The sequence below is a fragment of the Parasteatoda tepidariorum genome, chromosome X1, assembly GCF_043381705.1.
Source record: "Parasteatoda tepidariorum isolate YZ-2023 chromosome X1, CAS_Ptep_4.0, whole genome shotgun sequence".
NCBI classification, from domain to species: domain Eukaryota; kingdom Metazoa; phylum Arthropoda; class Arachnida; order Araneae; family Theridiidae; genus Parasteatoda; species Parasteatoda tepidariorum.
In genome coordinates, this window is record NC_092214.1 from 9478962 (window position 1) to 9497711 (window position 18750).

The window sequence follows — 18750 nt, forward strand, 5'->3', positions numbered from 1 at the left end:
ACTTTCACAATTTTTGTAGCGAACAAATCTACCTTTTTTTAAATTTTAAAATTTTTTTTTATTGAATTTCGTCGAAAAAATAAAGAAAAAGTTAAATATAATGCTATTTTCTCATTAAACTCTCAAAAATATTGTTTTTCTTTTTTAAGATTTTTACGAGACTCTAATAAAACATGCAAACAGAACAAATTGAAAATATAATTGTTCGCAACAAAAAGCGGGAAAATATTTTCTCAATTTTTGTTGCGAATGATTTCATTTAGTTTTTGTACTTGATTCTCAAGTACAAAAAGTTAGTTCAAGTTAGTTTTTTTTTTACTTGATTCTCAAAAATATTGTTTCATCACTCGAGGTTTTTTGAGACTTAAATTTAAAAAAAAAATATGCAATTTGAAAACTTAATTTTTTTGCTACGCAAATTGTGAAAATAAAAATCGAAACTCCAATGAAAAAAATATGCAAAATAAAAATTTAATTGTTCTCCACAAAAATTCTGAATATAAAAATAGTGATTTCTATAAAAAATATGCAAATTGAAAATTTAATTGTTCGCAATAAAAATTGTGAAAATAAAAATCGTATGCCTTATTAATATTTTAAGATAGTGGAGAATGGCAGAGGGCGGTGATGTATCGATCGATGCAGAAAGGGATGCTGCCGTCCTCCATTTCTTCCTTTGATCACACACAGAGACATCATCATGTTGTTTTTAGTTATTGTTCTAACCTTTGGCAGAGGAATTACTTCCCATGAGTTATGTCCTGATTCGGACAGAGAACAACTTAAATGGAGAAATAACACAACAGAACTAAACTATCTTCTGCATTCACAAAATGTAAGTTCTTTAATATTCTCTACGATATAAACCGTTTTCTTTCAAGAAACTATCTTAGTTGATTGTAAAGAACAGACACAATGCAAAGAGCAGACACAATTTAAATGATAACATGTGAATAGTATTATTAGTATTGAGGCTTCTTTTAGCCTCTATTTATATTATTCAATAATATGACTACAGATTATAGGCAATAAGTCGAGGGTATGCATTGCTTGCAAATAAATAACTATTATGATAATTTAACTTTTTACAAACACCATTTCAACATTTTTTTTAAATAATTTAAATGTTTGAAATAATTAAGTTTAAATAATTCATTCAGAAAATGTAAGTTCTTTTATATATTTCATTCTTTAGTATATAAACCATTTTTTTTTAATGGAAACTCTTAGGTGATTGCTAAGAGCAGGCACAACCTCTGCAATTTTTAGTATTAATTCAAATACTAATTTGCCAATGTTATTTATGATTTTTTGTCATGTATTTAAACTATTCAAGAATATGATTAGAGATTATAGGCAATATATTAGAGATTATAGAAAAACTTTGCCTGTTGCGACAATTTAACCTTTCAGACCATCACCATTTGAATATTTTTTAAAGGACTGAAATCTATTCCTTTTTCTAGACTGTACACATAGTCTTTATATATGCTGATGCTTTAGAATATAGATTTTTTAAATATTTAGTAAACAGGTTTTTTTTTTAACAAAGGGACATTTTATCATATACATAAAGTAAACTTGCAACAATAACATTAAACGCATGACCTTTTCCTTGTTTATACATTTTTTATCAGATTGAATAAGTTTTTTAAAAAACTTTATTTTAAGATGTCTTGATTTGTAACTTAATTTTGACATATAACAACTGAAACAAACATTCAATCAAGCATTATTTCGATTTTTTAACAACCATTAAAAAATCGAAAAATGGTAAAGTTTTTGCAAAACTGCTAACTTAATCAACTATGTCACAATTGGCAAAAAATACTAGGAAAAATATTTTTGAACTATTGTGATTCTTTTAGTATAAACTACTCATTTTGAACATCTTTCTTTCATTAAGAAAATATTTAATCTTCAAAATTGCCAATGCTGAAAGAAAACAAAACCTGCATTAATAAAAAAGATCAACGTGAGTTTAAGTTAAAACATCTCCAAAGGCAACTTTGAAACAAATCTTTATTGACCATCAAACTTCAGATATTTGCATTTATTTTTTAAAATCATCTCAATTTTGTTCGTATCTCAAATAAATGTGATTTAAAAGGGGGGGATATTTATCTACATGTCAGTTCAGTCTCAAAACGTATTTTTTCGTAATTTCCTTTTTTTTTCTAAATGCATTAACTTAAAATCAATTTTTCCCATTTTGTATAAATGATCTTAACAAATATGTCTTGTAAATAAACTAAGCACTAAATATTCAAAATATTATTTTTTTATTTTACTGTCAAATTTTGAAAAAAAAAATACTTGCATTGTTTCTTATCATTTTTGCCATATGCCTTGCGATATTAACTGTTAATTAATTTATAACTAATATTAAATTGTTACAAATTTCTCGGAAAAATGATTAAATAATAATTTATTCAATTGTTATTTTACCATATTTAAACATAACTTTCAAATAACCAAAAATAAGATGGTATTCACTGTTAGAAAACCTGCTTATTAACTGCTTTCACCTAATACGATAAAACAAACAGAATTTTATTGCATCAACTAGGCCCACCTAATGAAGATAATAAGTTCCTTTAGATGGGTACATATTATAGACGAGAAAGAAAATCTGTCAATCTTTTGTTCTAAGAACGGGGGTTCGAGTCCCAGCGTTGATAATACAATATTTTCCTCCATTCCCTTCAACACAGAATTGGGGAGTGCAGGGTACTGGAAACAGTATCCAGTATCATGAATTTCCCAATTTGTGATCCTGAGCTATTAGAATACTGTACTCTCATTCATGCAAAGATGGTGGCACCATAAAGTTGCTAAACTATCTCCAATATCCAGTTAAATTCCTTTTTTACGGCTCTGAAACCATGCTAATTGTAAATAATTAAAATACCATGTAGTTTTGTATCCATGGTTTTTTAACCATATCAGTTGTAAATGATTTCAAAACCGTAAAGGTAAAAAATGTTCTTTGCCATAAACTTTATGGTTAATTGGATGGACAGACTGCTGTCTGTTCTTTCCTCATAATTTCAGAATGAAAACTTTAACAGTGTATGCCTAATGTGTAGTGTCTTTTATAGTTTATGTTTTACAAACATTATTGAACAAATTTTATTAAAAAATAATAATTTAGAACAAAATAATGTGTTTTTTTTCTTCTTTCAATTTCCCAGTCCTGTCCAATTTATAATGCATGCACATATCTGAGAAATTCTTAACTAAATATAAAAAAATTTACCTCCGAAGGTATGCATATACCTTGAGTGCTAATATTCTGGTCAGCTCCTGCTAATATTCTTTTCATCTATAAATCAATTTCACCTTAACATGACAAAATAACAAAACTTTTTTAAGATTTATCATGTAAATAAAGATGTCATATAATTCACACATAAATAAGGTCTGAAAACCACTCAATTAAGTGTGATGCCTCAATATGTTTTTATTCTTTTGATTTCTAACTGCTTATTTTCATTTGAATCACTAAGTAGTAAAGAGGTAAAAAAATTAAGATTTTTTTTAGTGAAAGATACCTTTATAAAAGAAATTTATTTACTATTAAATTGTTAATAATAAATTTCTGAATTATTCAAAAATTACATTATTATTCACAAATTACATTAAACAAGAATTTTATAAATGCAAAGTGAATAAATATATATTTTAAGTAATGAACATTTTATAGAAAATTTATTTGAAAGTTTTTGGACTGTAAAAAAAAATATTGTTTATTTATTTTTTTAATATCAAACCTTAAATAATTTGAGAACATAAATAAAGCTCGGTGAGTTTATTATTAATGTATATTACATTCTTCCTTTTTTATTACTATTGCTATTGTTGACTAAAATATAGCGAATCAAAATTTTCGTACCGTAAATTTCAGTAATTTCTATTGCACTAAGACTATTTATCTAAGACATATATAACGAATTTTTTTAGCATTTTAATATAAAGCTACTATTGCTGAATCAAATCATTACATTATATATGTTTCTAATTTTGAATGAAAACTTTAATTCCCTAATAATGAAAAAAAAGAACATCAAACTTTTTGATTTACTAAACATTACAAAATAAATTTTTTCTCAAATATATATTTCCTTTTCTTTATCACTAAGAAACTAGGCAGTTTTCTTCACATAAAAGTTGTAACTTTCTCTGAAATTCTAATTTTTGTTAATAATAGAATATACAAGTGTAGGAGTGTAAATATTTATTTTTGTGCTACAAAACCATTTTATATCTGTTTGATGTTTGCTACATTCGCCTTTCTCTACTACTACCCAACAATAGTGGAACTGATACTCTCAGTTTTTGATTTTTTTTTTTGAATTTCTCAAGAAATACTTCAAAGGCTATTTTGTAAATGTGGAAGCTCTTGTGAATTTTCCAACTTTGCAATAATATCTAAAGCTTTTAGTGATTTGAGAGACCGACAATAAATTACGAAAGAATATAAGTATTTTTTGAACAACCTTTTCCAGAAAATCAAGCAATAAATTTGTAACTTGCATCCATTACTTTGATTTTTATTTGCAATGACTGCATAAAATTTCGTTAATCTAGCTTGATACAGATATGAACATTTTTATAAAAAAACTAATTTTTTTGTCTCATTTTTTTTTTGCTATAATTGTGGAAATATTCAGAAAAATTAAGCAAAATTTTTAAAGCAATTTAAAATTAATTACAAAATTATTGTTTTAAAATTTGAAAAAAATATGTTAATAAAAGCTCAAAATATGAATATTTAAAGTAGTTTTGTACTGCGCATTGTCAGAGAAATTTAAAATTATCTTTTCATAATTTTGTAGCTAATCGTATTTGGCAACTAATGGAAAAAATCTGATTTCAATATCTTAAAAATGTGAAAAGTTTCAAGCAATTTTCAAAATAGTTTTTGTACTTTTTCAAAATAAAAAATTCAAAACAAGAAAGTTATCAGGAACAAAATTAAATCTGTGGAAAATCCTTTCTAGTTTTGAACTTTCTTCTAAAAAGTACATTATCTACTTAGAAAAGTGCTTGAAACTTTTTATTTTTTAGGATATTTAAATCAAATTTTTTTCATTAGTTGCCCAATACGATGCGCTATAAAATCAAGAAAAAATAATTTAATATTTTTTCTGTACACGCTCAGTACAAAAGAACTGCTTTAAATACTTATATCTTGAGCATTTCTTAACAATTTGTTTTAAAATTTCAAAACAATATTTTTGTAATTAATTTTGAATTGCTCCAAAAATTTTGCATAATTTTTAATGAATATTTTTAAATTTATAGCAAAAAAAAGAGACATAAAAATTAACTTTTTTTTTATAAAAATGATCACATCTCCATAAATATTTAAGCTAGATTTACGAAATTTTACGTAATTATTGCAAAAAACAACCAAAGTAATCGATACGAGTTGCAAGCTTATTGATTGAATTCATGTTATAGGGTGTTCAAAAATACCTGCTTTCTTTTGTAATTTATAGTCTTTGCCTAAAACCTCTGAAAGCTTTAAACTTTATCGTAAATTGTAAAACATTGCATGCACCAAACACTTCTAAAATTACAAAATAGTCTTACAAGCATTTCCTGAAAAATACTATTTTCTTCCATTATTGTACGGTAGTTTACTTGGAATGAAACCACAATCTAAATAAATGATAATTATTTTATCATAGCTAAAAAATTCTTCTCGTGTGCAACTAAAATTCAATTTAATAGTTATATATATATATAAATATATATNAAATTTTGAATGGCATAAAACTGCAGCATATAGCTCACATTGTGTATTTCAATATGATGTAGTCATGAATGATATTACTTAAGGACGATCAACTTTGAAGCTATATATATATATATATACGTATATATATATATATAGATATATATTCATAAAATATGAATGTATATATATATACATTCATATTCATATTTTTATGAATACATATATTCAATATCAAAAATAATATTATAAAATGAATGAATTTAGTGATGAAAATTTCACCAAAATATCAATTGAGATGCTTCTGTGATATAATCTATTGTTTAAAGTCATTTTTAGAAATAAAAATATTGCTTCTGTTGCCATTAGGTTTTAAGAAATAGCCACTGTTCTTAGGTGTCTAATGGTACAACAGTCGGTAGTACATTCAAAATATGATACATAAAAAATGTGACTTTTATCATGATTTTATTAAATTTTTTACCGTCGTTGAACAGCCGACCCAATTTTGAAGCTACCAATGTTCAATTCCATAGCCTTGTAATTTTAAACCCGATCCAGAAGACAAGGGACCTCCTGGATCAAGTATCGGGAGAAATTTTGCCTTCATGGAGGACGTTTTGATAGAACTAACCCACATTTGGGTTATATGGAGAGGAAAACCACGAAAACCTCACACAGTTGGCCTGAAGGCAAGGGGATTCTAACCCATGATCCGCCTACCAATGAGAATATTTTACGCCACCTCGTTGTTAGCGTATTTAAGGTCTACCCTAGAAATCATTCAGACTTTTAAGGACAAAACTCACTCAACAGATAAAAAATCTAGCATAATGAGGAACATCATTGCAACAATAAAACATTCAAGCATAATTTTCTAAAAACAGACGACATATTGAAACATTCTTTAGCATGTTCGTTGAAAATGTTGTAAAATCTAAAGAATGAATTTTTTTTTTAATCTAATTATATTTACAAAATGAGTTTATAAATAATTTCTTCATTTTGTATAGTGTGACTTGTAATAGAATAATATTTGAAATATTAGAGTAATTAAACATATTATTTAGAATTTTATAAAAAATAACAAAGACCATAACAATAGAAATTTTGCATTGTTAAACCATAAACAGGTTCAGTTGTTTTAAAATTATTTTGCTCTTTATTATTATGGTATTTCAAGGTAGAAAAAATGAAATAACGAAGGTTTGTAATCGATCAAAAATTATCAGACTCATTTTCTTTTCTTTTGTTCTGTACTGTGGGGGGGGGGCAAAAAAAACGGACCACCCTGAATAACTTTTGATCTAAAATGATCGATCTTCCCGGTTTAAGACTCAATCTTAATGGTTGAAGGGAAGGGGTACTCAAGTATGCAAATTAATTACGGGACTAAAGAGAATAGAAGGGCTAATTCATTCCGCTCTTACAGCTGAAGCTACGATTTCTCTCCTCATGACGTCACTGTATACACAGATTTCGGAGATCGCTAGCAAAGATATAATAACTTTGCATCTTTCTCTCTGTAAAAATAAGTTAGATTTTTTCCAATTATTAGATTTCAAACTTTACATAATTAACACATTATGTCCGTTCATAAACATAGTTCAAAAAAAATTTCTTGGCCATTATATTAAAAAAATACCATTTTAAACTTATAAAAATATTTCACTAGTTGGCGAAAATGACACTATAAATATTTTATTTTAAAAAGTTCAGTTTTAACTTTAATTATTAAGAAAAGCATATATCGACACTTTTTTATCTACATAATCTTTGGTAACTATAAGTTGGGTTAAATTTAGAATCCTGATTTTAAAATATGCCTTTAATAGCAATTTGTTCATACTTAATCATTAGGAAACATCAACCTTAAACGCTAATTACTGAAACAAAATAATATTGGTTCATAATGATATTTGAAATTTTACAATTGTTTATAGATATTTAAATTTAAGATAATATAATTTATAGATATTAAATTTTAAGAGAATATAATTTAAAAAAATCATAAGCATTTAGAATAACTTCATTAAAAAATATGTTATGAAATTAGGAGAATTTTAACTATATACTATATATTTTATTTACATTTTTTATTTACATTTTTTATTTACGCTTTAATTTTCTTTGACTTTATCCATTTTTAATTTTTTCGCTACCTTTCTTTTTGAAGTAACGAGGCGGTTTCTATTTAGATGGGGAATTTTTATAAAAGTTCTTAACGATAGAATAAACGTATTGCTGTTTTATATTAACTGTGTCATTTCGTTTGCAATTCGTTAAATCCATTCTTTACGTAGTTGTTCATTTACTTTAGGGAGCACGTGGAAAATTATATTTTTTCCTTTTGTGTTTCCATCAGAATTTTTGCAAATTGCAATCGCGCAAACTGGCATTTCATAAATAGTTTTAAATTTTTGTAAATTCACTGCAATAAACTGAGGAAAATCATTTTATAAAACAACAAATGTCTTGGAATATGTCACAAAAAGGAATGCTCCAATATTAGTTAGAGCTAGTTAGACAGAACGCTTCGTTCTTGAAGTAAAAGTGCAAGCTTCACGCCACAGTGACGTCACTGGAGAAAATCGGAGGTTTGGCGTGGCGAGAGTTTCTTCAAAGGAGTGAAACAGCCCTTCTATTCTCTTTAGCCCTGAATTAATTAGTGCAGACGATATTTTAAGTTACGAAATAGGACACAAAAACGCACTTTCTCTCAATAAACATACTTTTTTTCGAAAAATTCGGATTTCTGACTTTCAAAATATAGCCGCAATCTAGGAAATTTGGCCTCAATAGTTTGGTCAGGAGAGCGCTCTAAAGTTTGGACCTCTTAATATTAATTTTTACTTTCTGCATATTTCGAGAACTTTTTAAGCGAATAAAAAGATTTTTGCACAGAATTATAGAATTCGTTTATTCAAAGATAAATCCATGCAAAATATAACTTTTTGTAAGTATTAATTATTTTTCATTTTTTTTACGTAATAACAGTCAAGAAAATTTGTAAGGTATACATCTTTTTAGATTCTTTTTAAAGATATAATTTTGCATGGCAAAATACAAAATTTGTATAAAATCTGACAAACAGTTCCCGAGATCAAATTTTTAAAAAAATCGCATTTTAAAAACTCAGTTTTTCAGGTACTTAATTTGACCAATGTCACTCAAATTTTGTATTTTTTTCACGTAAAATTATATCCTTAAAAATGATGTAAAAATAGATCATATTTTTAAAAAAATCGTATTTTGAAAACTCAATTTCTCAGGAACTATTTGACCAATTTCACTCAAATTTCGTCAAGTAAAATTATATCCTCAAAAATGATCTAAAAAATTGTATACCTTACAATTCAAAATTTTTTCGACTGTTAATAAATAAAATTATAAAAATTAAAAAATATTTATTTAAAAGTTCCTTTTTGCATGGAATTATCTTTGGATAAATGAATTTTATAACTGTATGCAAAAATGCTACAATTATCTTGAAAATTTCTCGAGACATGGTGAAATACGGAAAAAGTGAAAATAGCAATAAAGGGTATAAATTTTGAACCGCTCTCCTGGCCAAACTATTAGGACCATATTTCCCAAATTGCTATATTTCGGGGGTCAGTCTATATATCTGTCCAAAAAAAGTTATGTTTGTTTAGAGAAAGTACATTTATGTGTCTGATTTAGTAACTTAAAATATCGTCTGCACTAATTAATTAGCATATTTGAGGTCACCCCCCTCTAACCATTAAGATTGAGTCCTGAAGATCCGATCTTTGATCAAAAGTTATTGTAGGTGGTCCGTGTTTTATTTTGCGCACTGTACAATTGTTTATTGAAACTCCCTATAACTCAACTACAGTAATAAATTCTAACCAATTGACTACAGATACATTAAATTTTAAATAGTCAAAAGTTGATTCGTTTATTTATTTTCTTCGAATAAATATTTTTCTGATTAAACATTACCTTCTAAGAAACTGGCTGAATTATTAGAGGGTTTACTAATCACATTACATTTATATTTTCACACAATTCCATCGAGCACTATTATAAATTTTTATGTCTATTTTACTGATCACAAAACTAATTTCTTCTAGATTGTTTGTTACTTTACAAGAAAATGCGCTGAAAGTAATCTAACGGAAGATGTTTTTATACAAGCAGATCACGTGATTCAACTTGAGCTTCAAGAAGGGGACTGGTTAATGTAAGTAATACTCTTCTAAATTTAAAATTTTCTATCTAAAAGGAAATCTTTAAGAAGATGTAAATAATTTAAAGTTTAAGCACGCTTCGTAGTTGTCCTGATGAAAAATATTTAGTTCTTATTTGTCCTGATTTCTTTCTTGAGGGTCTTGATTTTGTGCGTCTTCAGAAGATTCCATTTTTTACAAACGCAAATTTTAAAATAATCGATGTGAAGAATCTAACTTGTCAATTGAACATCTTTTTATTTTAATTAATAATGCTAGAAAGAATCACAAAATTCCATAGTGCAAACTTAGGGACAATTTGTTATTTATATACATGGTTTAGGTATATAACCTTACCTTTTGGGAATTCAGTCTTTTTATGAAGCAAAAACTCAACTATTTAACCTTCCAGCACGCGTGCTCAGTAATTTTACATGAGCGTGCCTGCGCTGTATTTTTTACGACAGCTGTTTTTTTTTACCGTTTTTGGCACAGTAAATGACAGAAATGAATATGCTAACAATAATTTTGTTAAGAAATAATCGTATCATATATAAGAATCCCATCTTTTCCACTATTAAGGTAATAGTACAGTCTGTATCTCTTGAGTATCGATTTTAGAAAATTAATATATTTATTTATATTATACACTCCGAAATTTCATCAATCATATTTAGGTCAATTATTTTTAGAAATGATTCTATTTCATCCTCTATATCCTTAGCATGGTGGTCTAGGCCAAGAGACACTATTACAATATTTCTCTTTTTCGTTTTTCAGCAGTTTGCATACTTTCCTCACTTAGAAGGTTTATCCTTGTCAACATGGAACTTGTCACCATCATTTCTTTCCCCTGAATTATTATTATCAAAATTGCCCAAAATATATATTTTTTAGATTCACTACTGATATCATTCATTTCTTTATCTTCTTCACTCCAATCGTTATCAATCTTAAATCCAAATGTTTCATTCTCTTCTATTCTTCGTCGAACAATTCTCGAAGAAAGCGAGAAAAAATTAAAGATCGTTATAAAAATTATAAATTCGATTTTGTGCAAATTAAAATAATACACGCCATTTATTAACACAAAATTACAAAACACTTGAAAAATAAATATTTTTCAAATTTCACCCTCGACCACGAGCGTGTCGTAAATTTTACGAAGAAATAATCACCTAGCACAAAACCTCGATTGAAAATAAAAATTGTCACATGACTTCCTGTTGGCACATTCCATGATTTGGGGAAGGGTTGAAAGGAGGAATAAAAATGATCTTTAGATGTCTCAGCTGCGATTCGCGAAAAAATTCATATTAAAAGACAAATTTGTCGTAAAATTTGTGCAGACGCGCACACTGGAAGGTTTACTCAAACAACAGAAACTCAATTACAAATTTTAATTAAATACTCGTACACTGTAAAAAAGGGTTTCTCACAATATGGCAAAAATGTGTCAAAATAGCTTCGAAGCAAATACAGTTGAACTTTGAAAACCTCTTCAATTCAAAAATGAAAAAGCTTACTATTCAATTTTAAGCTAAATGAATAGTGCAAAATGCCCGTTCAGCCACCTGGCCGGTTCAGTTCAGTTTATGAAATCAAGTTTTATTTTAAAAATTTCAACACGTTTTCATTAAATACTTTGAATTTTACTGATAACTTTAAAAAAAAGAGAAATAAATAAAAAAAGAAAAAAGAATTTTATGTCCAATGGTAGCATTTTAAAGACGAACTCACGTAAAAAGTTTACTCATCGGAATATTTGATGAATATAGGTTTCCCCGTGCAATTAATTTTGAAATTAAAAATAAATCATGCTTTCCAAAAATACTATTATTTCAACTGCTTCTTTGAGCAAAGATACAAATTGAATCCAAAGTGTATGGCTCCCGTAAAATTTTATTTATGTTCAAATTTGCATGTTTCTGTTATTGATTTCAAATGGTTTTTGAAATTTTTAAATTAAAACAAGTATGTATTTATAAAATGCTCCGATTTTATTTTGAATATTTATAAAAGCTACAACTCGAATGCAATGTCTATGGCATTATTTTAAGGATGGATACTTGAAGAAAAAATTTTAAGATCTAAAAATGAATATAGATTTTGCTGTGCAAATTTGCTAATTTATTTTCAAATGTATTTCTGGTAGGATTAAAAGTTACGATATGTTTGCAAAATGTAGGCATCATCATAAAAATGGCAACTGGTAAAAAACATTATTTTATAAAAGGAGTTTTCGCTTATGTTAAATTATGTTAACTTATTCTGCTTATTAAGCATATCAATACAACGCTGGAGTCTATGTGTTTTAAGCTTCTATTAGTGATTTCATTTATATGAATAATATAAATTTTTTTATTGTAATAAAAATTAGTCGTTACCAATATGCATCATTTGTTTGCAGAAAACTTATTTAAAATTGTTAAATATAACAAGTTCAAAAATTCAAGTTTTCTTATTTTATATTAATCATGCTATCATGTCTTTTTACAATGTAACTGTTTGTTAAAATTTAAAAAAATAATATTACGTGATACTTAGTATTTTCATTACTGCTATTGACTAATTTTTATTAATTTAACTTTATTGATTTTAACTGTTATTACTGATTAAAAGTTTAAATGAGTTTTAAGTAACTATTCCTTATATTTTTTGGTCCAATAACTTCAAAATAAAATCCATGGGCAAAAAATTTTATTAGTAAATAGCTGAAATTTTCATTATTTTAAATCTCCTTTAATCGATGTTAGATATAAACATTTATCCGAAAAACAAGAAATTTTTTCAATCACATACAACGAATAATATTGTTTTGTAATTAAAAATATTTAAAAGAAAGTATTAAAGATACGTTGAACTGTTCATTTATTAAAACAATGTTAAATAACTAGATTTAAACAATCATATCTGTAATGAAAAATGAGTTATGATCCTTTGTTGTTGTTTTTTTAACTTATAAAAAAATTCTCCGAATCTAAAAGTAACATCTTACTAAACTCTCCGATACTTATTTCGTAAAATTTAATAGCTTTATATTTTTATTTTAAAAGTTAAATAAACGCTCACTGCATCGCGTTTATTCATTGAAAACGTCTTTTAACTCCAATGAAAACACGTATTTGCTTTTAAAAATATATTAATTTCTTTTTCTTTTCTACATAGAGGAAAAAAGCAGGGTCAAAACTATCAGAATATGCAAAATTTACCGTGTTTCTTGGCAAACTCAAATCTCTTTACTACCAAAAATCTCGGTAATTTTTACCGAAGCGCTTTGGTAATGATTTTAGTAAAATTAATCATAAAATATAACTATGGTTTTATATGTAATAAAATTTGGTAAATGCAGTAAAATTTGATAATTTTAACATGATTCTTGCATGATGTAAAAATCATTTATTCTGTAAAATGTACATTTCAGTCTTACACTTTTACTGAATGTGTGGTAAAAACAAAACTATAACTAGGTTCCAGTAAATCATTACCATATGAAAGAAAAATTTACCAAACACATGGTTTAAATACCGTATATTTTGGTTTTATTATCAGAATTATGATTTTTTTGTTTTTACCAGAAATACCATTACTATACAGTACAGTAATTTTGATGACATTTTCTTGTCAATCGTTGAGGGGCACCTTAAAATTTTTGTTATTATTAAAAGAAAACTGATGATAAGAGATTTCATCCTATTTAAATTTTAAATATATTTTTTTTTCATCTTTAGGGTCATGTACCACAACTAAAATAAATCCGGATGAAATGTTTGATACGTATATTAAGTTTCACTTCAGTTTTTTTTTCTTAATTAATTGAACAATTAGTAAAAACTAATATCACCTTTACCAGAACATGAGATAGGAGTCAGCTTAAAAGTTTTTAATCCACATTAAATATTTATGACGATTTTTTTGTTGTTGAAATTTAAGACAATATTTATCAATAACTATGAAAATAACAACAGAAAGCTTAGAATGTGCATATTTATTTATATTATTTCAATTTGCTTTCAAGAGTTTAAATAAATGGATTTAGATTTTGATATTTATATTGTTATTGATATTTATATTGTTAATTATGATGTTTTTTGAAAATTAAAAGTTGTGATAAAACTTTCTGGAGTGAAAGCAAAGTATACATATTAGAAATATACGTTTAGAAATTGAACAAATAGAAAAAAAAATATTAATAACCTTGACTTGAACGGGGAATAAGAAATCAGTTTGTTTCGTATAGAGTGATACTGAAACACTTTTCTTCCATATTCATTTTTTTTTTGTCATTTTTTTAAAAATAAATGTTTATCAGCAACTGTAAAAAATAACAACCTTAAGCTTAGAATGTGCACAGTTATTTTTTAAATTTGCTTTCCGGTGTAAAAACAAATGAGTTTAGATTTTGGCTTTTAAAATTTCACGAAACAACAATGATTTTAAATTCTCTTTAGCATCGAAACAAAATAATAATAATAATTTATTATTCACTAGAGCGGGAGATAACAATCAGTTTTATTTTGTCTCACTATTTGAGGGATAATGAAACGTTGAAAACTTTTCTTTCTCTAATCATTATTTGTCTTCTTTTTTTTTAATTTTAAAACAATATTTATCATCAACTGTAAAAATATTTATCAACAACTGCAAAGAATAGATGAAGGTAATTTATCATTTTTTTCGCCGTTTCTCAGTATTAAAGGGATACTGAAACTTTGAATATATTTCTTCCATATTCGTTTTTTTTTTTTTGTCATTTTTTAAAAAAAATTTAAAACAATATTTATCAACAACTATAGAAAATAACAGCTTAAAGCTTGGAATGTGCACATTTGTTTTTGTTATTTCAATTGCCGGCCAGGTGGGCCGAGTGGTTGGCGTGTCTGACTGCGGAGCCAATGGCCGCGGGTTCGAATCCCGCTCTGGGCATGGATGTTTCTCTCTCTGTGTTGTCTTCTGTTGTGTGAATGAGTGAATGTGGCCCACCCTATGAACGGGTTTGTGGCAGTCAGGCGTGGGTAACGTTGCTCGTCTCCGTGACTTTGGTTCACAGGTGCCCACTGGGTAACGCTAAATGAGTAACAATCCCGGCATCTTCTAAGGCGAAGAGCGAAGAGTTCAGTGCCTGCCATTATAAAAAAAAATGTTATTTCAATTTGCTTTCAATAGTTATAATAAACGGATTTCGATTTTGGCATTTAACTTGTTAGGAAGGTAGAAAATACGCAGCTTTAACATATAAAATGATGTTTTTTAAAAATTAAAAGTTGTGATAAAACTTTCTGGAGTGAAAGCAAAGTATATATATTAGAAATATACGTTTAGAAATTGAACAAATAGAAAAAATAATAATAATAACCTTGACTTGAACGGGGAATAAGAAATCAGTTTGTTTCGTATAGAGTGATACTGAAGCACTTTTCTTCTATATTCATTTTTTTTGGTCATTTTTTTAAAAATAAATGTTTATCAGCAACTGTAAAAAATAACAACCTTAAGCTTAGAATGTGCACAGTTATTTTTTAAATTTGCTTTCCGGTGTAAAAACAAATGGGTTTAGATTTTGGCTTTTAAAATTTCATGAAACAAGAAATTACGCAGCTTTAGCGTATAAAATGATGTTTAAAAAAATTAAAATTTATGATAAAACTTTCTGGATGGAGAATACATATTTCATAAAACGTAAACTGGAAAAAGTAATGGATGGATAATACATAATGTTTTCATTTAATTAAAAAGGAGAAAAAAAGCTTAAAATTTGAAAAAATTTTAAATTTTTTTTGAAGTTTAAAATTTGTAGAAGTTTATTATTATCCATGCCCTGCTTAATTTAAATAGCACCTTATTCAGAATAGAATGTAAAACTAATTCAGTTTCTAATGAAGAAAAGCATCATTTTTTTAAGCTCAGTATGGAGAAAAAAAATTCTTCTTTTTCACTGTTTTAATTTTGTAATCAATGCAAACAAAATATCTAATAAGCAGGAAGGTCTCAGGTTCGAATCCCGCTCGGGGCATGGGTGTAATTTATCTTTCTGTTGTATCAGTTTTTCTTGTTATCTATAGTTTCATCAATTACAATAGAATGACGAAATGTTTTTTTAATTTTGACGGAATACGTTTCCTCGAAGAAGTGACGAAATTTTTGCTCGGAGCATATACTAGGAAACGGTTTCGTCAAAAACATAGAAGGTTTCGTGAAATTTGAGTATCCATTTATTATAGTGCATGTTTCAAAGAATGCGGCTACCCCCTTCATATTTTGAGGGTCTAATATTCGTATTCAAGGGAAACAAAATTTATATTTATTCAAGTTTATGTGTATGATATCGTAGCTAAAAATATCCTCTCTGCATCAAAAATAGCGTATTTAAGGTTTGCTCCTCAAACCATTCATAGGACTCAATCTTAATGGTTCGTTTGAGTGACTTCAAATATGTTAATTAATTATTGAAGACGATATTTTAAGTTACAAAATCAGACATAAAAACGTACTTCCTCTAAATAAACATACCTTTTTTCGATGGATTCGAGTTTTGTACCCACAAAATTTTGAATTTTGCCATAGAAAATTGCATACTTTAAAATGATGTAAAAAATTGCATTCCTTATCATTCAAAACTTTTTCGACTATTATTAAAAAATGATAAATATGTATAAAAATTTATTTTTCGCAAAGAATTATCTTTGGATAAACGAATTTTATAATTATGTGCAAAAATTTTTCAACTCACTCAAAAACTTCTCAAGATATGGCGAAATGCGCAAAAAATAAAGTTAACATTGAGGACTCAAACATTGAATCGCTCTCCTGACCAAATTATGTGAACCCTATTTCCCAGCTTGCGGCTATCCCCTATATCTTGGGAGTCAGAAATCTGAATCAGTTGAAAAAAAGGTATGTTTAAAAAAATAAGGTAAAGGTGTGTAGCTGATTAATATCCTACAGAATAGATGTGTGAAAAATTTGTATCTGCAACGAAACGCTTTTTGTACATAAAAATTATTTTTTGCTTAATTTTTCTACAATTGATGATTACATGAATGAACTGATATTTTAGTTAAAAGTATGAAATTAATTAAATATTTTAGTCAAAACAGTTTGTATAAATATATATTTATGCCTGAAATATCTTAATATAAAATACTAAGAGATTAAAATATTATTATTCGTATTAATAAAATATTTATAACTATATATATATTTGAATTTCTTAATTGTTTTTCTCATGACTTAGAATCATCCTAATTCTAAAAGAATGTTATGTAAAACAACAACAGAAAAAAATATGTCTTTTTCACAAATTCTTGTAGTTAAAAATTAAGCTTGTAGCAAAAACATAAAATTTCCTGACCATTTTAATTCATTTCAAAAAATAAAAAAAAATGCTTTGAAGACTTAGCACGATTAGTTTGAATTGAAAAGAATTTTATAGCGATAATAAAGAATGTAATGTGTAAAAAAACTACCCAATTATTTTTAAAAATTATTTCTTGACAAAACAGACGAAATTATAAAAGGCTGTTTTTATGCTAATTTTACACCATCTTATGAATTTAAAAAAAAAAATTTGAATTATTTATTTGATGAATTCTGAAGAGATGAAAATTTATCCTTTTTGCTATTTTTAGTTTGCAGATGAATCTTTCCGGTAGTACCGAAGAAGAAATGGAAGTATTTATTGATCCACTTCCAGAGAGAGAAGCTATTTCATGTAATTTAGCTGTTCTCCCTGTACAAGCTATGTCTCATTGGAAAGTAGGCATAACAGATAATATTACTTTGAAAGATGAGCTCCTTCTAGCTGGGACACACATCTTTAGCGGTATTTTCTTTCTTACTCATTAGAATGTGTAAGGATAGGAACTTAACACGTTCACGCCGGGGTGACCCACCGGTGGGTCACGCTATATTGTCTCACCTTGGCAGCGCACCGGAGTAAAAACTGGTAAAAATAAATTTCATTGTTTAGTTTTTTTCCGGGAATAATAAAAATCCATAACTACCAATTGTTTTTAACGGGTGCAATTTTTATATTGAATTGCTTCCTCGCCGTTATAAATTTCCTTACAGTGAATTGTTATTGTTGAGAATAGATTAACTCCTCTCGAATATTATCTAATATTGAAATAGTTCTTCTACCAGTATTTTCTCTTTTCCTGTACCAGTATTTTCACTTTTCCCGGCGTGAACGTGTTAAAGCAGTGTGACTTCTGTTGTTGCAGATTAGATGACAAATAACTTATGTTAGGGTAATAAGATGTTAGTTTAAGCAGAACTGTTAATTCATTTTTGCTAGTTATTTATTGTTAGCTTGTTTTTTTATGGTTATTAATTGCTTTTTTGGCATTAATTGTGTATTTTTTTGTTAATTTTTTGTGAATTTTAAATTAATTGTTAATATGCTTCATAGTGAACTTTGTGATCGGTGGCGTGCCCAAAATATAGCGTCACGTGCCATAAATGGTACGCGTGCCATTGGTTTGCCATCCCTGCTATAGGCCATTTCTTAAAACGATATAACAACACTCCTGGATGTTTAGGGGAAAATTTTCTTCCGCAAAATTTGTGGCAATCTATTCCGTGTATTGACGGAAAAAAACCAAAGAGTTTCATAAAATTTTTTTGTTTTGTCCAGCAACAGAAAAATGAACCATGAAATTTCTACTTAATGGTTGATTCTTTAAAAAAAATTTTCTCTATTCTCGGCTTCCAATGTAATCACAGCAAATAAAATATTATCAATGTTTCTTTTTTCCATTTCATTTGTTACTAAACTGATAGTCGGTTGAGTAGTTCAAATATTTGATTAATTAG

General features: G+C 27.1%; 1 protein-coding gene across 4 annotated transcripts in view; it reads left to right on the forward strand.

Moving 5' to 3' along the window:
* Nucleotides 1-617: 617 nt before the first annotated feature.
* LOC107446277 (delta and Notch-like epidermal growth factor-related receptor) overlaps nucleotides 618-18750 on the forward strand; it is a 32346-nt gene continuing 14213 nt past the window's right edge. For 2 of the 4 annotated variants that reach the window (XM_016060888.3, XM_016060895.3), the window contains exons 1-3: nucleotides 618-835; nucleotides 9841-9950; nucleotides 17565-17758. In XM_016060888.3, coding sequence (XP_015916374.1) covers nucleotides 701-835; nucleotides 9841-9950; nucleotides 17565-17758 — 439 coding nt within the window. In that variant the 5' untranslated portion in view covers nucleotides 618-700. The remainder of the gene's footprint in view (nucleotides 836-9840; nucleotides 9951-17564; nucleotides 17759-18750) is intronic. The other 2 variants (XM_071187403.1, XM_016060903.3) reach the window with 1 other exon arrangement.